Consider the following 22,491-nt stretch of genomic DNA (forward strand, 5'->3'; position numbering starts at 1 on the left):
TCTGCGGCTGTAGAAATGAGCTCCAGGGGCAGGGAATCTTTGGAGGGGATAGTCCTCTGGACCGAACGTGGTCTACATGTTTGCGCTGGAGACGACCCTAGGCTTGCACCTGGTAAGATATAGGGCCCGTTTGGCGAAAGATTACGCCAGAAACCCACTGGGCACCACCAGCAAAATTCCGAACGAACACTGGGTCACCGGGCGCAAACTGCCGAATCGGACGATGCCAAGAAAATGCCTGTCCCTGCCGTTCTTGTGTCCGGGAAAACCATACTAAGGCGGGTGCGAAGTCTCCGGCCCATTAGGAGTTCTGCGGGAGCTACCCCAGTCACCGCATGGGGGGTGGTCCTATACGTAAACAAAAAGCGAGCCAGTCTTGTGTCCATTGATCCGGAAGACTGCTTCTTTAGGCCTCTTTTGAATGTCTGCATTGCGCGCTCTGCCAACCCTTTTGAAGCCGGGTGGTAAGGGGCAGTGCGGATATGGCGTATGCGGTTCATCATTATGAACCTCGCAAACTCCTCACTCGTGAATGGAGTGCCGTTATCCGTGACCAGCACCTTGGGGAGGCCATGTGTACTAAAAGACAAACGCATCTTTTCAATTGTTGCGCAGGACGTTGTCCCCTGCATCTTATGCACCTCTAGCCATTTAGACTGGGCGTCAATTAGTAGAAGGAACATGGATCCTTGAAAAGGGCCTGCGAAATCTGCATGCAAGCGTGCCCAAGGCCGCCCTAGCCATTCCCAGTGATGTAGGGGCGCGGCCGGCGGAAGCTTCTGATGCTCCTGGCAAATGGAGCAGTTTTGGGCCACCTTCTCAATGTTGGTGTCGAGGCCTGGCCACCAGACATAACTCCGGGCCAACATTTTCATTTTGGTCACACCCGGATGCCCATTGTGCAAGTCTCTCAGTATCAGCTCCTGGCCTTTTTCCGGGACAATCACACGCGTCCCCCACAAGAGGATGCCGTCTTCCACGCTGAATTCTGACAGCTTGGAGGAAAATGCCCGCAACTCGCCTGGGAGCTGTCTATGCTGCCCACCATACAGGACTATGTGCCGAACCTTTGACAGGACTGGCTCCGTCTGGGTCCACTCACGGATCTGTGATGCCGTGACAGGCAAGGTGTCCATAAAATTTAGGGTTGCAACCACCTCACCGGTCGTGGGGGTCGACATGGGGCCGGTCAATAAAGGCAATCGGCTCAGTGCGTCGGCATTTGCTATCTGCGTACCTGGTTTGTGCTCCAGAGAATACTCGTATGCAGCAAGCAACAAAGCCCAGCGCTGGATCCGTGCGGAAGCAATGGGCGGTATTGGCTTATCCTCTCTGAAGAGTCCCAGCAGGGGCTTATGATCAGTCACGATAGTGAAATGGCGGCCATACACGTACTGGTGGAAGCGTTTCACCGCGAAAACCACTGCCAGGCCCTCCTTCTCGATCTGCGCGTACTTTTTCTCCGCTGCAGTCAATGTGCGGGAGGCGAAAGCTATCGGTCGCTCGGCCCCGTTCTCCATCTTGTGGGAGAGGACAGCCCCAATACCATACGGGGATGCATCACATGTGACGAGCAAAGGCTTTCCAGGATCATAGTGGGTTAGTAACCCAGACGACGACAATTGTTGCTTTACCCGCCGGAAAGCGGTTTCTTGCGGCTGACCCCAAACCCAGGTGTGATTTTTCTTTAGCAGAAGGTGCAACGGGGCCAGCGTAGTTGCCAGATTGGGGAGGAACTTCCCGTAATAGTTTACGAGGCCGAGAAAAGAACGAAGATGCGAAGTGTCAGTCGGGGCTGGGGCCTGTTGAATTGCGCGCACCTTCTCTGCGACGGGGTGCAAACCTTCGTGGTCCACCCGATAACCTAGGTAGACTACTCCCTTTGCCTGAAATACGCACTTTGTGCGATGTAAACGGACTCCAGCCTCCGAAAAGCGTCTAAGGACAGCCTCCAGATTTTCCAAATGTTCCTGCTCCAACGTCCCTGTAATCAAAACGTCATCTAGGTAGACAGCCACACGTGGTAAACCTCTCAAAATGCCCTCCATAACACGTTGAAAAATTGCGCAGGCAGAGGATACTCCAAAGGGCAACCGTGTATATTCATACAGGCCCCGGTGTGTATTAATCATTACATATGGTCGGGAGGCAAGGTCCAGCTCCAACTGTAGGTAGGCGTGACTCATATCTAATTTTGTGAACGAGAGTCCGCCTGCAAGCTTCGCGTAGAAATCCTCTATGTGAGGCATTGGATATCGGTCGAGTCGGGAAGCCGTATTCACTGTAAGTTTATAGTCGCCACACAAGCGAACTGTGGCATCTGGCTTCATTACAGGTACAATTGGTGCTGCCCAGTCAGCAAAACGGACGGGCCTGATAATACCCAAACTCTCCAAACGAGTGAGCTCCCCTTCTACCTTCTCGAGCAAGGCGTAAGGCACCGGGCGCGCTGGGAAATAGCGTGGCGTGGCTCCTGGTTCGACTTGGATACGGGCTACGGCCCCTTTTATTTTCCCCAAACCAGGCTGGAATACATCTGGGTATCGTCCTAGCACCTCAGTCAACCCTCCAGAAACTGTTTGGAGGATGTGCTGCCATTGCAACCGCAAATGGCGCAACCAGTCCCGACCCAACAGGCTGGGCCCCTGGCCGCGCACCACGATAAGTGGGAAACGCCCCTCCTGGCGTCCATAAACAACAGGGGTCATTGTAGTTCCTGCAATGTCCAGTGGTTCCTCCGTGTAGGTGGCCAACCTGGCCTGTGAGTCGGTTAATGTAAGGATCTGTATACCCTGCTTGATGCGGTCAAATGTCCTCTGGGCGATCACGGAGACCGCTGCGCCAGTATCCAACTCCACCTCAAGCGGGTGGCCATTGACCCGTACTGTCACCTTAATGGGGGCCACACGGGGAGCTGCCACACAATGCAGCTGCAGGCAGTCGTCCTCCGTCTCCACGTCCTCAGGAGTAGTCGCCGCAGGTTCATCCACATGGAAGTTACGGCCCCTGGGCTGGTCCCAGTTACGGCCCCTGGGCTGGTCCCAGTTTCGGTTGGAACGACGGCGCCTCTGGCGCCCCCAGGACCGCCGTCCGCGACGGGGTCGGCGCCTACAAGTCTGACACGGACATGGCTCCTCATCCATTGGTTCTGGAGAAGGCTCCCTTCGGGGAGGAATGTCTGACGGCCACTGGCGTCGGTCCGGACGTTGCCTCGCCCAAGGTACCGCAGGAGTGCGGGGGGACGTTTTCGGACGGAAGGGGTTGCGCCCCAAGGCATGCACTTCCATTCCCTGTAGCTCCTGTACTTCTCGCTCTGCGCTCTCTCGGGACAAGACTATTTGAATGGCCTGTTGAAAAGTCAATGTTGGCTCAGCTAACACCTTTCTCTGGGTGGCCGCATTGTTAATACCGCAAACCAAACGGTCGCGTAACATTTCTGACAAGGTCTCACCATAGTCACAGTACTCCGCAATCCTGCGTAGCCTGGATAGAAAGTCGGCAAGGGATTCTCCAGGGGTCCTCTCAGCGGTATTAAACCGGTAACGCTGGACTATCGTGGATGGGGTTGGTTTAAAATGTTGCCCCACTATATTCACAAGTTCATCAAACGTTTTGGTGTCCGGCGCAGCTTGGTACGTAAGGCTCCTAATCACCCCAAACGAATGCGGGCCGCAGGCGGTGAGCAATATGACCACCTGGCGCTCGTTTTCGCTGATATTGTTTGCCCGGAAATAGTAACGCATCCGTTGTGCGTACTGGTTCCAGCTTTCCAGCGCAGCATCAAAAACATCTAAACGTCCGTACAGAGGCATGGTGTAATAGAAAACAACTTCCAACCTGTATCCAACAAAAATCCAGGGAGGTGGCTTCAGCAGTGTAGACAGCTATTCACTTTAACCCTCGTCGCCAGTTTTGTAAGGGCCACGAAGAATCCAGCACGAGTTTTAAGGATACAAAGTAATAACATTTATTTACAATACATATATATAGATATATATATATATATATATATAACAGCAGCAACTTCCCTTGCTACACACTCCTCCCTCCTGGTTCCAAACTGGCCAGCTTTATTTATACATGGAGTTTACTAATGATTTCTCCGCCCCCCTCATTGGGGAAGCTCATACTCCCACAGGATTGTGGGATTGTCATTAGTCCCCAGCCAATGGTAAGCAGGCAGGTTATAACACAACCAGTGCCTATTATCAGCACGCAGGCAGACAAGTGAAAGGATTAAATGTGTTTTTGAAAGAATAACGTGTTTGGGGGTTTTGTTTAGTTATTGTATTGAAGTTAATACGACCTTTTGCTTTTTTACATCTCTTTCTTCTATTGTGTGTTTCTGTTTGATTGTTTCGGGTGGTTTCGCTCAATTTGAACATTTTTTAACAAACATGTTTTTAAAAAGAACAACGGTGGTGGATTGACAGAATCTTTTATTCAGTTCTGGAATGTATGTCAGGCTTCAAGAATAAAATAAGCACCTACATGTTTAACTTGTTCATTCTGAAAGGACCCGCTTGTGGTGCTGTGTAGGACTAGTTTAAATTTTTATTCATTAAAGGGATGTGGGCTCTGCTGGCTAGGCCGACATTTATCGCTCACTCCATGGCCATCAGATGTCCAGGAAGTTGTTATTAGCAGGTGGCCTGGTCAAGGGTTTGGACGACACAGAACTCACTTGAGTTTGGTCATCTGGGTGAAGATGCAGTTTCGCTTTCTTTCGCAGTCCCACCTCGCTCTCGGCATGGGCCCAGTCCTGCTCCTCCCCTGCGAGTTTCATGGGCCTCTCATGGTACGGAGTCAGGATCCTCAGCTCGGATATCCCACCGCCCGTCTTCTCCCGTTCGCGTTGGTTGTGGGTAAGTTTCTCCTGCAGGAACACAAATGGGGATGTTGTGAGCTGGCCACCTGATGGACCAGATGTCGATGGCACCTGGCATGTGTGGGCACTGCGCATAGGCAGGGTGGGGTTCTGCTGAGGAGTACCAGGGGGTGTGAGGAAGCGCGCGGGAGGTACATTGCTGGGGTCCTGCGAGGTGGCAGCATGTGGCATTGGGGTGACATTCCAAGCGGCGAGGGCAGGATGCAGTGCCGAACAGAGTAGGTCCCCTTGTGCAGGCTGCTGGCAATAACCAGTGCTGTCATTGCCTCCCAGGCGGGATTTATCACCTCTCTGGCGGGTCTCCTGCCCCGGCATCCTGCAGATGGGTGAGAGCCCCCTCTGTGAATCGAGGAACAGGTTTCCTCGCTGCCATGCTCCTAGTTTGAATGACAGCGAGTGCTGTGGAGCCGTTTAATTAGTTTTAATTTAATAATTTTTAATAATCTTTTTAAAAAATATATATTTTATTCAAATATTTTTTTCGGCCAAACAAAACAGTACAACAATTTTTCCCTTTTACAACAATAAAACAATATAAATAACAGTGACCATTTTTTAACAAATAAATAAATAATATATAAACTAAATGGCAACAGCCATAACAAAATATTAACTCTCCCAAATAAAGTCAAACAAGCCAATATACATATCCAAGTATAAATATCCATACAAAAGCACCCCTGAGGACCCACCCGAGCCCCCCCCCCCCTGGGTTGCTGCTGCTACTTTCCCATTTCCTTTATCGTTCTGCGAGATAGTCAATGAACGGTTGCCACCGCCTGGTGAACCCTTGAGCCGAACCTCTTAGTGCGAACTTTATCCGTTAACTTTATAAACCCTGCCATGTCGTTTATCCAGGCCTCCACGCCCGGGGGTTTAGCTTCCTTCCACATTAACAATATCCTTCGCCGGGCTACTAGGGACGCAAAGGCCAAAACATCAGCCTCTCTCGCCTCCTGCACTCCCGGCTCTTCTGCAACCCCGAATATAGCCAACCCCCAGCCTGGCTCGACCCGGACCCCCACCACCTTTGAAAGCACCTTCGTCACCCCCACCCAGAACCCCTGCAGTGCCGGGCATGACCAAAACATGTGGGTGTGGTTCGCTGGGCTTCTCGCGCATCTCCCGCACCTATCCTCCACCCCGAAAAATTTACTGAGCCTTGCTCCGGTCATGTGCGCCCTGTGCAAGACCTTGAATTGTATCAGGCTAAGCCTGGCACATGAGGACGAAGAGTTTACCCTGCGTAGGGCATCTCCCCACAGCCCCTCTTCGATCTCTTCCCCCAGCTCTTCTTCCCATTTTCCCTTCAGCTCATCCACCATGATCTCCCCCTCGTCTCTCATTTCCCTGTATATATCTGACACCCTACCATCCCCCACCCATGTCCCCGAAATCACTCTATCCTGAATCTCCTGCATCGGGAGCTGCGGAAATTCCCTCACCTGTTGCCTCACAAAAGCCCTCAATTGCATATACCGAAATGCATTCCCCTGGGGCAACCCGTATTTTTCCGTCAGCGCTCCCAGACTTGCAAACGTCCCGTCTAGGAACAGATCCCTCAGTTGCACAATCCCTGCTCTCTGCCATGTTCTAAATCCCCCATCTATTCTCCCTGGGACAAACCTATGATTATTCCTTATCGGGGACCGCACCGAGGCTCCCGTCATTCCCCTATGCCGTCTCCACTGCCCCCAAATTTTCAGCGTTGCCACCACCACTGGACTTGTGGTGTATTTCTTCGGGGAGAACGGCAACGGCGCCGTCGCCAATGCTTGTAGGCTGGTTCCTTTACAGGACGCCATTTCCAGTCTCTTCCACACCGCTCCCTCCCCTTCTCCCATCCACTTACACACCATTGAGATATTGGCGGCCCAATAATAATCACTTAAGCTCGGCAGTGCCAGTCCCCCCCTATCCCTGCTATGCTGCAAAAAACCCCTCCTCACTCTCGGGGTCTTCCCAGCCCACACAAAGCTCATAACACTCTTCTCAATTTTTTGAAAAAAACCCTCGTAACCATCACCGGGAGGCACTGGAACACAAAAAGAAATCTCGGGAGGACTACCATTTTGACCGCCTGCACCCTACCCACCAGTAACAGGGACACCATGTCCCATCTCTTAAAATCCTTCTCCATCTGTTCCACCAATCGTGTTAAATTAAGCCTATGTAGGGTTCCCCAGTACCTGGCTATCTGGATCCCTAAGCACCGGAAATCTCTTGTTACCCTCCTCAGCGGTAAATCATCTATTCCCCTGCTCTGCTCCCCCGGATGCACCACAAACAACTCACTCTTCCCCATATTCAATTTGTACCCCGAAAATTCCCCAAACTCCCTGAGTGTCCGTATTATCTCAGGCATCCCCTCCACTGGGTCCGCAACATACAGCAATAGATCATCTGCATACAATGATACCCGGTGTTCTTCTCCTCCCCCGAGTACTCCCCTCCACTTCCTAGAGCCCCTCAGTGCTATGGCCAGCTGCTCAATTGCCAATGCAAACAGTAACGGAGACAGGGGACACCCCTGTCTTGTCCCTCTATAAAGACGGAAGTAGTCGGACCTCTGCCTGTTTGTGATCACACTTGCCACCGGGGCCCTATATAGCAGCTGTACCCATCCAATAAACCCCTCTCCAAAACCAAATCTCCTCAACACTTCCCATAAGTAGTCCCACTCCACTCTGTCAAATGCTTTCTCAGCGTCCATCGCCACCACTATCTCCGCCTCCTCCTCTGGCGGGTGCATCATCATCACCCCTAGCAGCCTCCGTATATTCGTGTTCAGCTGTCTCCCCTTAACGAACCCAGTTTGATCCTCGTGGACCACCCCCGGGACACAATCCTCTATCCTTGTCGCCATCACCTTGGCCAGGAGCTTAGCATCCACATTCAGGAGGGAAATAGGCCTGTAAGACCCGCACTGCAGCGGGTCTTTTTCCTTCTTTAAGAGTAACGATATTGTCGCCTCCGACATAGTCGGGGGCAACTTCCCCCTTTCCCTGGCCTCATTAAAGGTTCTCGTCAAAAGCGGGGCCAGTAGGTCCATGTATTTCCTATAAAATTCCACCGGGAACCCATCCGGTCCCGGGGCCTTCCCCGCCTGCATGCTCCCAATCCCCTTTTCCACCTCAATCCGTGCTCCCAGTCCCGCCCTCTCCTGCTCCTCCATCTTCGGGAATTCCAGCCGATCTAGGAAATGCATCATTCCCTCCTTCCCTTCCGGGGGCTGAGCCTTATACAGCCTCTCATAGAATGTCTTAAACACCCCATTCACTCTCTCCGCTCCCCGTTCCATCTCTCCCTCCTCATCTCTCACCCCACCTATCTCCCTCGCTGCTTCCCTCTTCCTCAGTTGTTGGGCCAGGAACCAGCTCGCCTTCTCTCCATACTCATACTGTACTCCCTGTGCCCTCCTCCACTGTGCTTCTGCCTTGCCCGTGGTCAGCAGGTCAAATTCCATATGTAGCCTTTGTCTTTCCCTGTACAGTCCCTCCTCCGGAGCCTCTGCATATTGCCTGTCTACCCTCAGAAGTTCTCTCAACAGTCGCTCCCTTTCTTTGCTCTCTTGCTTCCCTTTATGGGCCCTTATGGATATCAGTTCCCCTCTGACCACCGCCTTCAGCGCCTCCCAGACCTCTCCCACCTGGACCTCTCCGTTATCATTAAGCTCCAGGTACCTTTTGATACACCCCCTCACCCTTAGACATACCCCCTCATCCGCCAACAACCCCATATCCAATCTCCAGAGTGGGTACTGCTCCTTTTCCTCTCCTACCTCCAGATCTACCCAATGTGGAGCGTGGTCCAAAATGGCTATGGCCATGTACTCCATCCCTGTCACCTTCGGAATCAGTGCCCTTCCCAGGACAAAAAAGTCTATCCGTGAATACACCTTGTGAACATGGGAGAAAAATGAAAACTCCTTACTCGTAGGCCTAAGAGCAGGGGTCTACTCCTCCCATCTGCTCCATGAAGTCCTTAAGCACCTTGGCCGCTGCCGAGCTCCTCCCGGTTTTAGACCTAGACCGGTCCAGCCCTGGATCAAGCACCATATTGAAGTCTCCCCCCATTACCAGCTTTCCCGCCTCCAGGTCCGGGATACGTCCCAGCATACGCTTCATGAAGTTTGCATCATCCCAGTTCGGGGCGTATACGTTCACCAGAACCACCGCCTCCCCTTGCAATCTGCCACTCACCATCACGTATCTACCCCCACTGTCCGCCACTATGGTCTTTGCCTCAAACTGTACCCGTTTCCCCACTAAAATAGCCACCCCCCTATTCTTCGCATCTAAGCCCGAATGGAACACCTGCCCCACCCATCCTTTACGTAGTCTGACCTGATCTCCCAGTTTCAGGTGCGTCTCCTGCAACATGACCACATCTGCCTTTAAGTTCTTGAGGTGTGCGAGTACCCGTGCCCTTTTACTCAGCCCGTTCAGCCCTCTCACAGTCCACGTGATCAGCCGGGTTGGGGGGCTCTTTACCCCCCCCCCCCCTTGTCGACTAGCCATCCCCTTTTTTACCCCAGCTCCTCACCCGGTTCCCACGTACCCGTATATCCCACCGACGGTGCTCTCCCGTCCCGACCACCCCGCCCCATAACAGCTCCCCCTTCCCCTTAGCAGCAGCAACCCAGTTAACTCCCCCCCCCCCCTCCGCTAGATCCCTTTCTAGCGTAGTTGCACCCCCCATGTTGCTTCCAGAAGTCAGCAAACTCTGGCTGACCTCGGCTTCCCCCCTTGTCCTCGGCCCCTCATTGTGCGAGGCCCCCTCCTTCCTGCGTCCCCGTTCCCGCCACAATTACCATAGCGCGGGAACAAAGCCCGCGTTTCCCACTCGGCCCCGCCCCTGATGGCGCAGTTCCCTTCTCCTTCCCCTTTCCTTCCCACTGGCGCCCACAGTTCCCCATACTCCCCCCCCCACGAGGGGAAAAGAGAAAAGTTACAAAATTGAAAAATTGAAAAGATTCCCCCCCTTCCCCTTCCTCGTCCCACATAATCACCCCACCACTTTATTACAGAAGCTTTTTCTCTCGCCAGACTATTCCAGCTTCTCGTCCACAATGAATGTCCACGCCTCTTCTGCCGTCTCAAAGTAGTGGTGCTTCCCTTGGTGCGTGACCCACAGTCTCGCCGGCTGCAACATTCCAAATTTAACCTTTTTGTGGAGCACCGCCTTGGCCCGGTTGAAACTTGCCCTCCTTCTCACCACCTCCGCACTCCAATCCTGGTACACGCGGATCACCGCGTTCTCCCACCTGCAGCTCCGAGTTTTCTTCGCCCATCTTAGAACCATCTCTCTGTCATTGTAGCGGTGAAACCTCACCACTATGGCTCGAGGTATTTCTCCTGCCTTTGGTCTTCGCGCCAGAACTCGATAAGCTCCCTCCACCTCCAAAGGGCCCGTCGGGGCCTCCGATCCCATTAGCGAGTGAAGCATCGTGCTCACATATGCCCCGACGTCCGCCCCCTCTGTGCCTTCGGGAAGACCCAAGACTCTTAAATTCTTCCTCCTCGAGTTATTCTCCAGGGCTTCCAACCTCTCCACACACCTTTTGTGCTGTGCCTCGTGCGTCTCTGTCCTTACCACCAGGCCCTGTATTTCATCCTCATTCTCCGCAGCCTTTGCCTTCACGACCCGAAGCTCCAACTCCTGGGTCCTCTGCGCCTCCTTTAGCCCTTCAATCGCCTGTAGCATCGGGGCCAACACCTCCTCTTCAGCTCTTCCACACAGCGCCGCAGGAACTCTTGTTGCTCCGGGCCCCATACCAAACAGCCACCTTCCAATGCCATCTTGCTTCGAGCTTCCCTTCCTTGCCGCTGCTCCAGTGGATCCACTGCAATCCGGCCGCTATCCTCTCCTTTATCCATATTTATCCGGGGGGATTCCCTCCTATTTCACCGTACAATGATTTTGGCCGTTAAAAATTGCCGTTGGGGCTCCTAATAAGAGCCCAAAAGTCCGTTTCAACGGGAGGTGCCGAAACGTGCGACTTAGCTGGTCATCGCCGCACCCGGAAGTCCAATTTTTAATAATCTTTATCGTTACAAGTAGACTTAGATTAACTTACATTGCAATGAAGTTACTGTGAAAATCCCCTAGTCGCCACACTCCGGCGCCTGTTCGGGTACACCGAGGGAGAATTCAGAATGTCCAACTTATCTAAAAAGCACGTCTTTTGGGACTTGTGGGAGGAAACCGGAGCACCCGGAGGAAACCCACGCAGACACGGGGAGAACGTGCAGACTCCGCACAGACAGTGACCCAAGCGGGAATCGAAACTGGGACCCTGGCGCTGTGAAGCAACAGTGCTAACCATAGAGCTGGCAAAGATACAATGGGCTGAATGGTCTGCTACTATTACTGTATTGTACGCTAATTCAACACCTCGCAGTTTACAAGTCCTTGCATGCTTCAGATGCTTGGTAATCTCTCCTTTGGTTTAGAAATAATTTCATTGATCACTCCTCTGTGAAGCTTTGTGGGATGTTCCTCTGAATCAAATTTATCAACATGGTTTATTGCTGTTAATGTGTCACCAGCCAACCACGAGGTTTCCAGAAGATTCTGTCCCCGGTGATTCAGGTGTTTGTTTTACTGAAAAGACCAGTGTGATATTTTCGATGTTGAAACTCTGCTATTCGTTTCAGCTGGTTTGCCAACTGTCTAGTTAATGATCAACGAAAAAGAAAACGCCAGCAGTGCTTCTGCGACTCCCCCTCCCGTTAGAACTGTGATTGTAACTGGGTCAAATGGTTTTCAACAAACCACCTGACCTCTTGGTGGTCAGGAATCCGAGTTGGCCCTGAGTGTGGGTCTGCCCAGGTGTTGGAGTTACCAGAAATCAGTGAGATTTGAGCGTGTCCAGGACGCCATGCACAGTCAACCATCAGTGATTCTACTTTGCTGCTATCTTGCTGGAGGATTGGTGGGACAGGTATGTCTGTCTTTACTCTCTCAGTACAGTGTCTCTGGGACAATCTTTACTGCAACCTATTGACTGTACCTTAAAAAGATCTTGCACTAGTATAGCGCACATCACAGCCTTAGGATATTCTAAAAGCGGATGAAGCACTTCTCTGGAGTCTACTACTCCTTGTCATTCTGGAGAAATGGCTGCCAATTTTCACACAGCAAGGCCCGGGAGACAGCAATGTAAGAAATGGCTGGATCACCTGTTCGTCTTGGTGACGTTGCTTAAGAACATCGGGGGGGGGGAGAACTCGCCTCATAATCTTTATTATTGTCACAAGTAGGCTTACATTAACGCTGCAATGAAGTTACTGTGAAAGGCCCCTAGTCGCCACACGCCTGTTCGGGTACACGGAGGGAGAATTCAGAATGCCCAATTCACCTAACAGCACTTCTTTCAGGACTTGTGGGAGGAAACCGGAGCACCCGGAGGAAACCCACACAGACGTGGGTCATGTGTCATGATATGCAGACATGCAGATAATGATAGACCGGCAGGCACAGACAGGCAGCTAATGAACACAGAGAACAGGACATGACCAATGAGCAACAGGGCACTCAGGGGTGGGACACTCACTATAAAAGACACGAGGCACTCACACTCCGCCTCTTTCCACTGATGAACATCTACAGAGTGAGTCAGGGTGTATGTACAGTATCACACCTCCAGCACGTGGCTAAGAGCTAGTCTGGTTCAGTCAGGCAGAGTAACCACACTTAGGTTAGCAGAGAGTCGAACCCATAGAGAACTGTGCTAACTGTGCTCCTGGTTCAATAAATCAGATTGAAATAACTTCAAGGTCTGGAGTATCTATTGGTTAAAGCTGCATCCAGTTTCAACCTGTGTTATCCCAGAGTACACAACACGACAACGTGCAGACTCCGCACAGACAGTGACCCAAGCCGGGATCGAACCCGGGGCCCTGGCGTAGTGAAGCAATAGTGCTAACCACTGTGCTACTGTGCCTGCTCTTCTTCCAGTAGTGCTGTGGGATCTTTGACATCCACCCGAGTGAGCAGATGTCACATCCGAAACAGATTGTTTGTGAGTTTAGTGTTGCGTAAGATTGTGAAATAATACATAACTTCGGGACTGGTATTACAAGGACAATGGGTGAGATGAGAAGATGTGGTTTCATGCCAGGGGTGGAATATGAAATCCATGATCACACGTGGCTGTTGAAGATTTATCAATAGCAGAAATCGAAAGGCCGGGAAGGGCATCAATCCGATTCATACCAAGACTAGTTGAGGTGAAGAGCAGAGACGCAGTGAAGGGGCAGCTGGATAGGTTCATTTATGTGGTTGGAATAAAAGGTACGGTAAAGTTGCCATAGTCCCAGATGACTGTAGGCTGTTTCCCTTTGAGGGGGAGAGCTGACTGCTGGTGATTTAACCTGAGGGTCACCACACCTCAGGCGAGGGGCAGGTTTGAGAAGACGGGGCCTTCAGGAATTGAACCCATGCTGCTGGCCTTGCTCTGCATCACGAGCCAGCTGTCCAACCAACTGAGCTAAACCGGCCCCAGTTGGAGTAATGGACTAACCAAGGTAGCATTATATCACTAGGTGTATCCGATAGGCCAACAACTGGTGGGAAAGGAGCAGATTTGCAGGGAAATCATAGACTGCCTACAGTGCAGAAGGAGGCCATTCGGCCCATCAAGTCTGCACTGAACCTCTGATAGAGCACCCCATCCAGTCCCACTCCCCAGCTCTATCCCCATAACCCGCACATCTTCGGACACTAAGGAACAATTTAGCGTGGCCAATCCACCTAACCTGCACATCTTTGGACTGTGGGAGGAAGCCGGAGCACCCGGAGGAAACCCACGCAGACACGGGGCGAACGTGCAAACTCCACACAGACCCAAGGCTGGAGTTGAACCCGGGTCCCTGGCGCTGTGAGGCAGCAGTGCTAACCACTGTGCCACCGTGCCTCCTATTGAATCACAGTATCATAGGACGGTTAGAATACAGAAGGAGGCCACTCGTTCCATCCTGTCCATGCTGGCTTATAAAGTCTAGGATCCCTTTTGGCTTTATAACCATTTTCAGTGACTTTTTTCTCTTATTTAAAATAAATTTGGGGTATCCGATTATTATGTCTTCCAATTAAGGGGCAATTTAGCGTGGCCAATCCACCTAGCCTGCACATCTTTGTGTTGTGGGGGTGAAACCCACGCAGACATGGGGAGAATGTGCAAACTCCACACGGACAGGACCCAGGGCCGGGATCGAACCCTGGTCCTGAGCGGCTTGAGGCAGCAGTGCTAACTACTGCGCCACCGTGCAGCCCCACCTTCAGTGATTTGTACAAATATACCCCAGATCTCTCTGCTCCTGCATCCACTTTAGAATTGCCTCCTTTATTTTATACTGCCTATCCTCATTCTTCCTACTAGATTATATCAATTCACATTTCTCCACATTAAATTCAATCTGCAATGTGTCCACTCATTCCTCTAGTCCAGTGTTCTTCAAACTTTTTTTCCGGGGACCCACTTTTACCAACCAGCCAACCTTCGCGACCCACGCCGGCCGACCTTTGCGACCCACGACGGCCGACCTTCGCGACCCACGCCGGCCGACCTTCGCGACCCACGCCGGCCGACCTTCGCGACCCACGCCGGCCGACCTTCGCGACCCACGCCGGCCGACCTTCGCAGCCCACGCTGGCCGACCTGCGTGACCTAGCATTTTCTCTAAACCTTGTTTGCTGCTGACAGAAATGGAGGAAATGGTTTTGGGTCCCTTTGGCCCTCGTACACGCTCCTCCAATGGAACCTGTTGGATGAAGGTGAAGCCTTCCAGTGTCAGAAATTATGGAGTCTCCATCTGTCCAAAGTTCGGCATATATTTCCTGTAACGTTTTATCAAATAAAACTCCCCCGAACTTGTAAAAAAAAAAATTAAATGAATAAAATAAATGAATAAAATGAATAAACCCCCCCCCCCGAACTTGTAAAACAAAAAGCTGTGACCGTTTAAAAAAAAATGCGGGCGCACTGCACATGCGTGCCAGATCATCGGCGCACAGGCGCAGTGTGGCCGCATTTGTTTTACATGTTCGCGGCCATTTTGAAGGCCGCTTGCAGCCGGCATTATTAACAGCCAGCTGCTGCGGCTGTTGCGCGATCGGGAGCTCCGCAACGGATGGCTCCCCGACCCTCCCGACACCCGCCTCCGAGTTTGACAATGCCTGCTCTAGTCAGCCTATCACAATCCTCCTCACAGTTCACATTTTTGTGTCATCTATAAAAGGGAAGTTATGAGGGAGCACGTTAATTATTCAAATTAGCCTGGAATAGTAATAGTGCAGGGAAAAGAGGAGTGGAGGAATTTGCGGAATGTGTTCAGAGTAAGTTTCTACATCAGTATGCTTCTATCCCAATGAAGAAGGAGATATTGCTGGAACTGGTTCTGGGGAATGAAGGTGGTCAAATGTCAACAGGGGAACATTTAGTGAATAGTGATCATAGCTTATAAGGTTTGGTTAGTTATGAAAAAGGACAAATAGCAACCCAGAGTAAAATTACATAATCGGAGGTGGGATTTTACACCTCACACCATCGCAAAGCCTTCTTTGCTGCCTGCCATATCTGCGTGCTACCTTCAGCGATTGGTGTACGAGGACACCCACGTCTCATTACACATTCCTGCTCTCAATCTATAGCCATTCAGATATGACAATAATAATAATTATTATTATAATCTTTATTGTCACAAGTAGGCTTACATTAACACTGCAATTGAAGTTACCGTGAAACAGTGGTTAGCACTGCTTCACAGCGCCAGGGTCCCGGGTTCGATTCCTGGGTTGGGTCACTGTCTGTGCGGAGTCTGCGCGTTCTCCCCGTGTCTGTGTGGGTTTCCTCCGGGTGCTCCGGTTTCCTCCCACAAGTCCTGAAAGACGTGCAGTTAGGTAATTTGGAAATTTTGAATTCTCCCTCAGTGTACCCGAACAGGTGCCGGAATGTGGCGACTAGGGGGCTTTTCACAGTAACTTAATTGCAGTGTTAATGTAAGCCTACTTCTGACAATAAAGATTATTATTATTATTAATAATCAAGAACCTATCTATCTCTGTCTTAAAGACACTCAGTGATTTGGCCTCCACAGCCTTCTGCGGCAAAGAGTTCCACAGATTCACCACCCTCTGGCTGAAGAAATTCCTCTTATTCCCCTTTCTGTCTTTTGTTCTTTTTCATGTTTCCCCCCTCCTCTGACACCTTGCAGAATTTCCCACCCCTGCCATTTTAGTTTAAACCTTCTCCAGCCACTCTGGCAAATATTGCACCTAGGACATCAGTTTTGGTCCTGCCCAGGTGTAACCCGTCCAGTTTGGACAGATCCCCCCCCCCCCCAGGAGCGGTGCCAATGCCCCAGGAATCAGAAACCCTCGCTCTCTTGCACTTACATCTCTTCAGCCATGTATTCATCTGAAACATTCTGCTGTTTCTCCTCTGACTAGCACGTGGCACTTGGCAGTGATCCCAAGAACGCCACCTTTAAGGTCCTACTTTTCAACTTACTTCCTAACTCATTGCATTCTGCTTTTAGGACCTCATCCCTTTTTTTTTACCTATGCTGTTTGTATCAATGTGCACCACAACCGCTGGCTGTTCACTCTCCCCCTCCAGAATGTCCTGTAACCACTCCGGGACATCCTTAGCACCAGGGAGGCAACATACCATCCTGGAGTCTTGTTTGCGGCCACAGAAATGCCTGTCTATTCCCCTTACAATTGAATCCCCTATAACTGTTACATTCCCACACTTTTTATTCCTCCCCTCGGCAGCAGAACCAACCATGGTGCAATGGATTTGGCTGCTACTACTTTCCCCTGAGAGGCCATTCCTCCCAACAGTATCCAGAGCGGTATATCTGTTTTGCAGGGGAATGGCCACTGGAGATTCCTGCACTGCCTGTCCAGCCCTCTTGCTCTCCTGGTGATTACCCATTCCCTTCCTGCCTGTGGAGGCTTATCCTGCAGCATGACCACCTCTCCATATGTGTTATCCATGATACTCTCCGTCAGACAGATGTTCCCACAATGTGCCCTGCCACTGCTCCAGCTCCAAAATGTTTCTAGGAGTTACACATGGAGACACTTCCTGCACACATGCTGGTCCTGGGCATTGAAAATGCTGCCAGGACTTCCGGTGGCGGCCATGGAGGAGTAGGTCGCACATTCGATAGCTCCTGCCTGGAACGGACTTTCAGACCTTTTTTCCCGATTTTTCTCGGACTGTACGGGATAGATCGGTGAAGTGGGCAATATTAAGAAGGATTCCCTCTCCGATGTATGGCTAATTGGACTAGAAGTGGCCGTGTGAAAAGACTCAGCCCGGACAGAGCGAAGCAGTCGGAGCTGGTACCGCGGAGCAGCATGGCGGAGGGTCAGGACCAGGGAGCGGTGGCTCAGTGGTCTAAGGAGCAGCAGGTGACGTTCTTTAAGGACTGTTTCGCTGAGCTGAAAAAGGAAACACTGGACCCGATCAAGGCTGCGATCGATCAAGTGGTATTGAATCAGGCGGCCCAAGGGAAAGCGATACAAGAGATTGAGCTGACGTTATCTAGCCAGGAGGGCTATCTAACCGTGCTGGAGCACAAAGTCGAGGTCATAGAGTTTTAAGTCATAGAATTTACAGTGCAGAAGGAGGCCATTCGGCCCATCAGGTCTGCACCGGCTCTTGGAAAGAGCACCCTACCCAAGGTCAACACTGCCACCCCATTCCCATAACCCAGTAACCCCACCCAACACTAAGGGCAATTTTGGACACTAAGGGCAATTTATCATGGCCAATCCACCTAACCTGCACATCTTTGGACTGTGGGAGGAAACCGGAGCACCCGGAGGAAACCCACGCAGACACGGGGAGGATGTGCAGACTCCGCACAGACAGTGACGCAAGCTGGAATTGAACTTGGGACCCTGGAGCTGTGAAGCAATTGTGCTATCCACAAGGCTACCGTGCTGCTAGATGATCGCCACAAGAGAATGCAGGAGAAGCTGGAGGACCTGGAGAACAGGTCCAGGAGGCAGAACTTAAGGATTGTTGGTCTCCCTGAAGGAATTGAGGGGTCGAATGCAGGAGCATATGTGGTGGGCATGTTGGAGACGCTGATGGGGCCCGGGGCGTTTTCTCGGCCCCTGGAAGTGGATGGGGTGCACAGAGCCCTCGCAAGGAAGCCTAAGGCGAATGACCCGCCGAGGGCCATGGTGGTGCGTTTCCGCCGTTTTTCGGACAAAGAACTTGTCTTGCGGTGGGCCAAGAAAAAGCGGAACAGCAGATGGGAGAAGAGCGAGGTGCGCATCCATCAGGACCTGGGAGCGGAGCTGGCCAAGAGACGTGCTGAGTTCAATCGGGTGAAAGCGATCCTCTTCAAGAAGGGGGTGAAATTCGGGATGTTGTATCCAGCGCGGTTACGCATGAAGACCGGCACTTTTACTTTGAGACACCGGACGATGTAGGGACGTCTTAAAGGACACTTAAGTCTTGAAGAAGTTATGTGGCAGTGGTTCGTAATTTTTGTATCGTTTCAAACAAGATTGTATGTAGTTTTGGGTTAATTATTGGGCTGGGGTGGTGGTTGGAGGGTGCTTTGTTTTGCAGGGATTTGATGCGGAGTGGGGAGGGGGCCCTGAAGCTGGTGCTATTCTGTGGGAGATTGGGTTTTGTTTCAAGTGATTGTTCCTTCATTGGTTTATGTTAATTTCTTTTTACTTGAGATTGTTTACTTACTGCGGAATGCGATGTTGTTAAATGGTTTATTCATGTAGGGAGAGGGGTTCGAACAACAGGGAGTCAGACTGTTTGGCACCAGGGGCGGGGTTATCGGGGTCAGCATGGGTCAGCTGACTCTCGGAAGCGCAGTGGGGTGTGAGAAAGTGCTAAGTCGGTGCTTGACCTGGGGGAATGAGGTTTCGGGTGCTGTTGTGGGGGGGGGGAGGCTGCTTTGCTGACAGGGGAGGAACTATTATTGGGGAACAAATGGGAGGTCGGGAATGGCTGCTGCTCATGGGGGAGCTCGGGGAAGCGGGGGGCGTGGGCTCGGGGCTGGCCAAAAAAAGGTTATGGCTAGTCCGCAGGGGGGGGGGGGGGGGCAGCCCCCCGTCCAGGCTGATTACGTGAAATGTGAGAGGTTTGAATGGGCCGGTCAAAAGGGCTCGCGTTTTCGCGCATTTAAAGGGGCTGAAGGCAGACGTGGCAATGCTTCAGGAGATACATCTGAAGATTAGAGACCAGACGAGATTGAGAAAGGGTCGGGTTAGTCAGGTGTTTCACTCTGGGCTGGACTCAAAGACCAGGGGGGTAGCAATATTGATCAGTAAGCGAGTGGCGTTTGAGGCTGGAAGAATTGTGGCAGATAAGGGGGTAGATAAATAATGGTGAAGTTGGAGGGTGTACGAGTGGTGCTCGTGAACGTATATGCTCCGAATTGGGACGATGTGGGATTTATGAGGCGGGTGTTAGGTAAGATCCCGGACTTGGAGTCTCACAACCTGATCACTTCAACACAGTCATTGATCCCGATCTGGACCGGTCAAAATCCAGGACTGGGAGGAGGCTTGCCGCGGCGAAGGAGTTGAGGGTTTTATGGAGCAAATGGGGGATGTAGACCCTTGGAGATTCGAGCGGCCGAGGGCGAAGGAGTTTTCGTTTTTTTCTCATGTCCATAAAGTTTACTCTCGCATTGATTTCTTTGTTCTGAGCAGGGCGCTAATTCCGAAGGTGGCGGGGGCGGAATATTCGGCGATTGCAGTCTCTGATCATGCCCCGCATTGGGTGGATTTGCGGTTGAGTGAGGAGAGAGGGCAGTGCCCGCTGTGGAGACTGGATGTGGGGTTGTTAGCGGACGAAGCGGTCTGCGGGCAGATGAATAAGTCCATCCAGAATTACCTGGATACAAATGACACGGGAGAGGTATCAGCAGCGGTGGTTTGGGAGGCTCTGAAAGCAGTTGGAAGAGGGGAACTAATTTTGATTCAGTCCCACAGAGAAAAGGAGGAACAAGCGGCGAGGGAGAGATTAGTGGAGGAGATACTTCGAGTGGATGGGAGATATGCGGAGGCCCTGGACGCTGGGCTCCTGAGGGAGCCTCGGAAACTACAGGCGGAGTTTGAGTTGTTGACCACAGGGAGAGCGGTGGAGCAGTTGAGGAGGGCAAGGGGGATGGTCTACGAATATGGGGAAAAGGCGAGCAGGATGCTGGCGCACCAGCTTAGGAAGAGAGAGACGCCCAGGGAGATTGGGAGAGTAAAGAATAGGGAGGGTAACATGGCCTTGGACCCAGGGGGGGTGAACGACGTCTATAAAGAATTTTATAGCAAATTATATGAGTCGGAACCCCCGGCTGGAGCAGAAGGGATGAGGCGATTCCTAGATCAGTTGAGGTTTCCGAGGGTGGAGGAGGACCTGGTCGAGGGGCTGGGGGCCCCGACTGAAGCAGAGGAAATTGTTAAAGGACTGGAGGGCATGCAGTCGGGCAAGGCTCCGGGGCCGGACGGTTACCCGGTGGAATTTTAGAAGAAGTTCTCTGAGATGCTGTGCCCACTGCTGGTGAGGACTTTAAAAAAATATATATATTTTATTCAGAATTTTGTGGCCAAACATAACAGTACATAGTTTTTCTTTTGAACAACAACAAAGCAATATAAATAATCGTGGCCAATTTTAAACAAATAAATAAATAATATATAAACAGAAACAGAAACAAAACTGAGTGGCAACTGCCTTGTCAAAAATAGTTACTCTCCAAAGATACAATCCAACAGTCCAATATACATTACCTATAACAAGTGTCTATACATATACAATGACATCCCTGAGAGTCCGTCCGATTCCTCCTGCCCCCCCCCCCCCCAACCCCCCCCCTCCCCCCTGGGTTGCTGCTGTTGTCTTCTTCTTTTCCATTCCCTCTATCTTTCTGTGAGGTAGTCGACGAACGGTTGTCACCGCCTGGTGAACCCTTGAGCCGAACCCCTTAATACGAACTTGATCCGCTCTAACTTTATAAACCCTGCCATGTCGTATATCCAGGTCTCCACACCCGGGGGTTTGGCTTCCTTCCACATTAACAATATCCTGCGCCGGGCTACTAGGGACGCAAAGGCCAAAACATCAGCCTCTTTCACCTCCTGCACTCCCGGCTCTTCTGCAATCCCGAATATAGCCAACCCTCAGCTTGGCTCGACCCGGACCCCCACCACCTTCGAAAGCACCTTTGTCACCCCCACCCAGAACCCCTGTAGTGCCGGGCATGACCAGAACATGTGGGTGTGATTCGCTGGGCTTCTCGAGCATCTCCCACACCTATCCTCTACCCCAAAAAATTTACTGAGCCGTGCTCCAGTCATATGCGCCCTGTGTAGAACCTTGAATTGTATCAGGCTTAGCCTGGCACACGAGGACGATGAGTTTACCCTACGTAGGGCGTCAGCCCACAGCCCCTCCTCAATCTCCTCCCCCAGCTCTTCTTCCCATTTCCCTTTCAGCTCATCTACCATGATCTCCCCCTCGTCCCTCATTTCCCTATATATGTCCGACACCTTACCATCCCCCACCCATGTCTCTGAGATCACTCTATCCTGCACCTCCTGCATCGGGAGCTGCGGGAATTCCCTCACCTGTTGCCTCGCGAAAGCCCTCAGTTGCATATACCGAAATGCATTCCCTTGGGGCAACCCATATTTTTCCGTCAGCGCACCCAGACTCGCAAACGTCCCATCTACGAACAGATCTCTCAGTTGCACTACCCCAGCTCTTTGCCATGCTCCAAATCCCCCATCCATTCTCCCCGGAACAAACCTATGGTTATTTCTTATCGGGGACCGCTCCGAGGCTCCCGTCCCTCCCCTATGCCGTCTCCTCTGCCCCCAAATCTTCAATGTAGCCACCACCACCGGGCTTGTGGTGTATTTCTTCGGTGAGAACAGCAACGGCGCTGTCACCATTGCTTGTAGGCTAGTCCCCCTGCAGGACGCCCTCTCCAATCTCTTCCACGCCGCTCCCTCCCCTTCTCCCATCCACTTACACACCATTGAAACATTGGCGGCCCAGTAATAGTCGTTTAGGCTCGGTAGTGCCAACCCCCCCCTATCCCTACTACGCTGCAAGAACCCCCTCCTCACTCTCGGGGTCTTCCCGGCCCACACAAAACTCATAATGTTTTTCTCGATTCTCTTAAAAAAAGCCTTTGTGACCATCACCGGGAGGCACTGAAACACAAAGAGGAATCTCGGGAGAACCACCATTCTTGGCTATCTGAATCCCCAAGTACTGGAAGTCCCTTGTTACCTTCCTCAACGGTAAATCCTCTATTTCCCTGCTCTGCTCCCCTGGATGCAACACGAACAACTCATTTTTCCCCATGTTCAATTTATACCCTGAGAAATCCCCAAACTCCCCAAGTATCCGCATTATCTCTGGCATCCCCTCCGCCGGGTCCGCCACATACAACAACAAATCATCCGCATATAAAGATACCCGGTGTTCTTCTCCTCCCCTGAGTACTCCCCTCCACTTCCTGGAACCCCTCAATGCTATGGCCAGGGGCTCAATCGCCAATGCAAACAATAATGGGGACAGAGGACATCCCTGCCTCGTCCCTCTATGG

General features: G+C 51.7%; 1 protein-coding gene across 6 annotated transcripts in view; it reads left to right on the forward strand.

Moving 5' to 3' along the window:
- Positions 1 to 11,612: 11,612 nt before the first annotated feature.
- The window catches only part of LOC140429121 (hepatocyte growth factor activator-like), a 128,908-nt gene continuing 118,029 nt past the window's right edge, over positions 11,613 to 22,491 (forward strand). For 2 of the 6 annotated variants that reach the window (XM_072515715.1, XM_072515716.1), the window contains exon 1: positions 11,617 to 11,834. In XM_072515715.1, the coding sequence (XP_072371816.1) occupies positions 11,772 to 11,834 (63 nt within the window). In that variant the 5' untranslated portion in view covers positions 11,617 to 11,771. Of the gene's footprint in view, positions 11,835 to 22,491 lie in introns of all 6 variants that reach the window. The other 4 variants (XM_072515714.1, XM_072515718.1, XM_072515713.1 and 1 more) reach the window with 4 other exon arrangements.

Source organism: Scyliorhinus torazame, chromosome 9, assembly GCF_047496885.1.
Source record: "Scyliorhinus torazame isolate Kashiwa2021f chromosome 9, sScyTor2.1, whole genome shotgun sequence".
NCBI classification, from domain to species: Eukaryota; Metazoa; Chordata; class Chondrichthyes; order Carcharhiniformes; family Scyliorhinidae; genus Scyliorhinus; species Scyliorhinus torazame.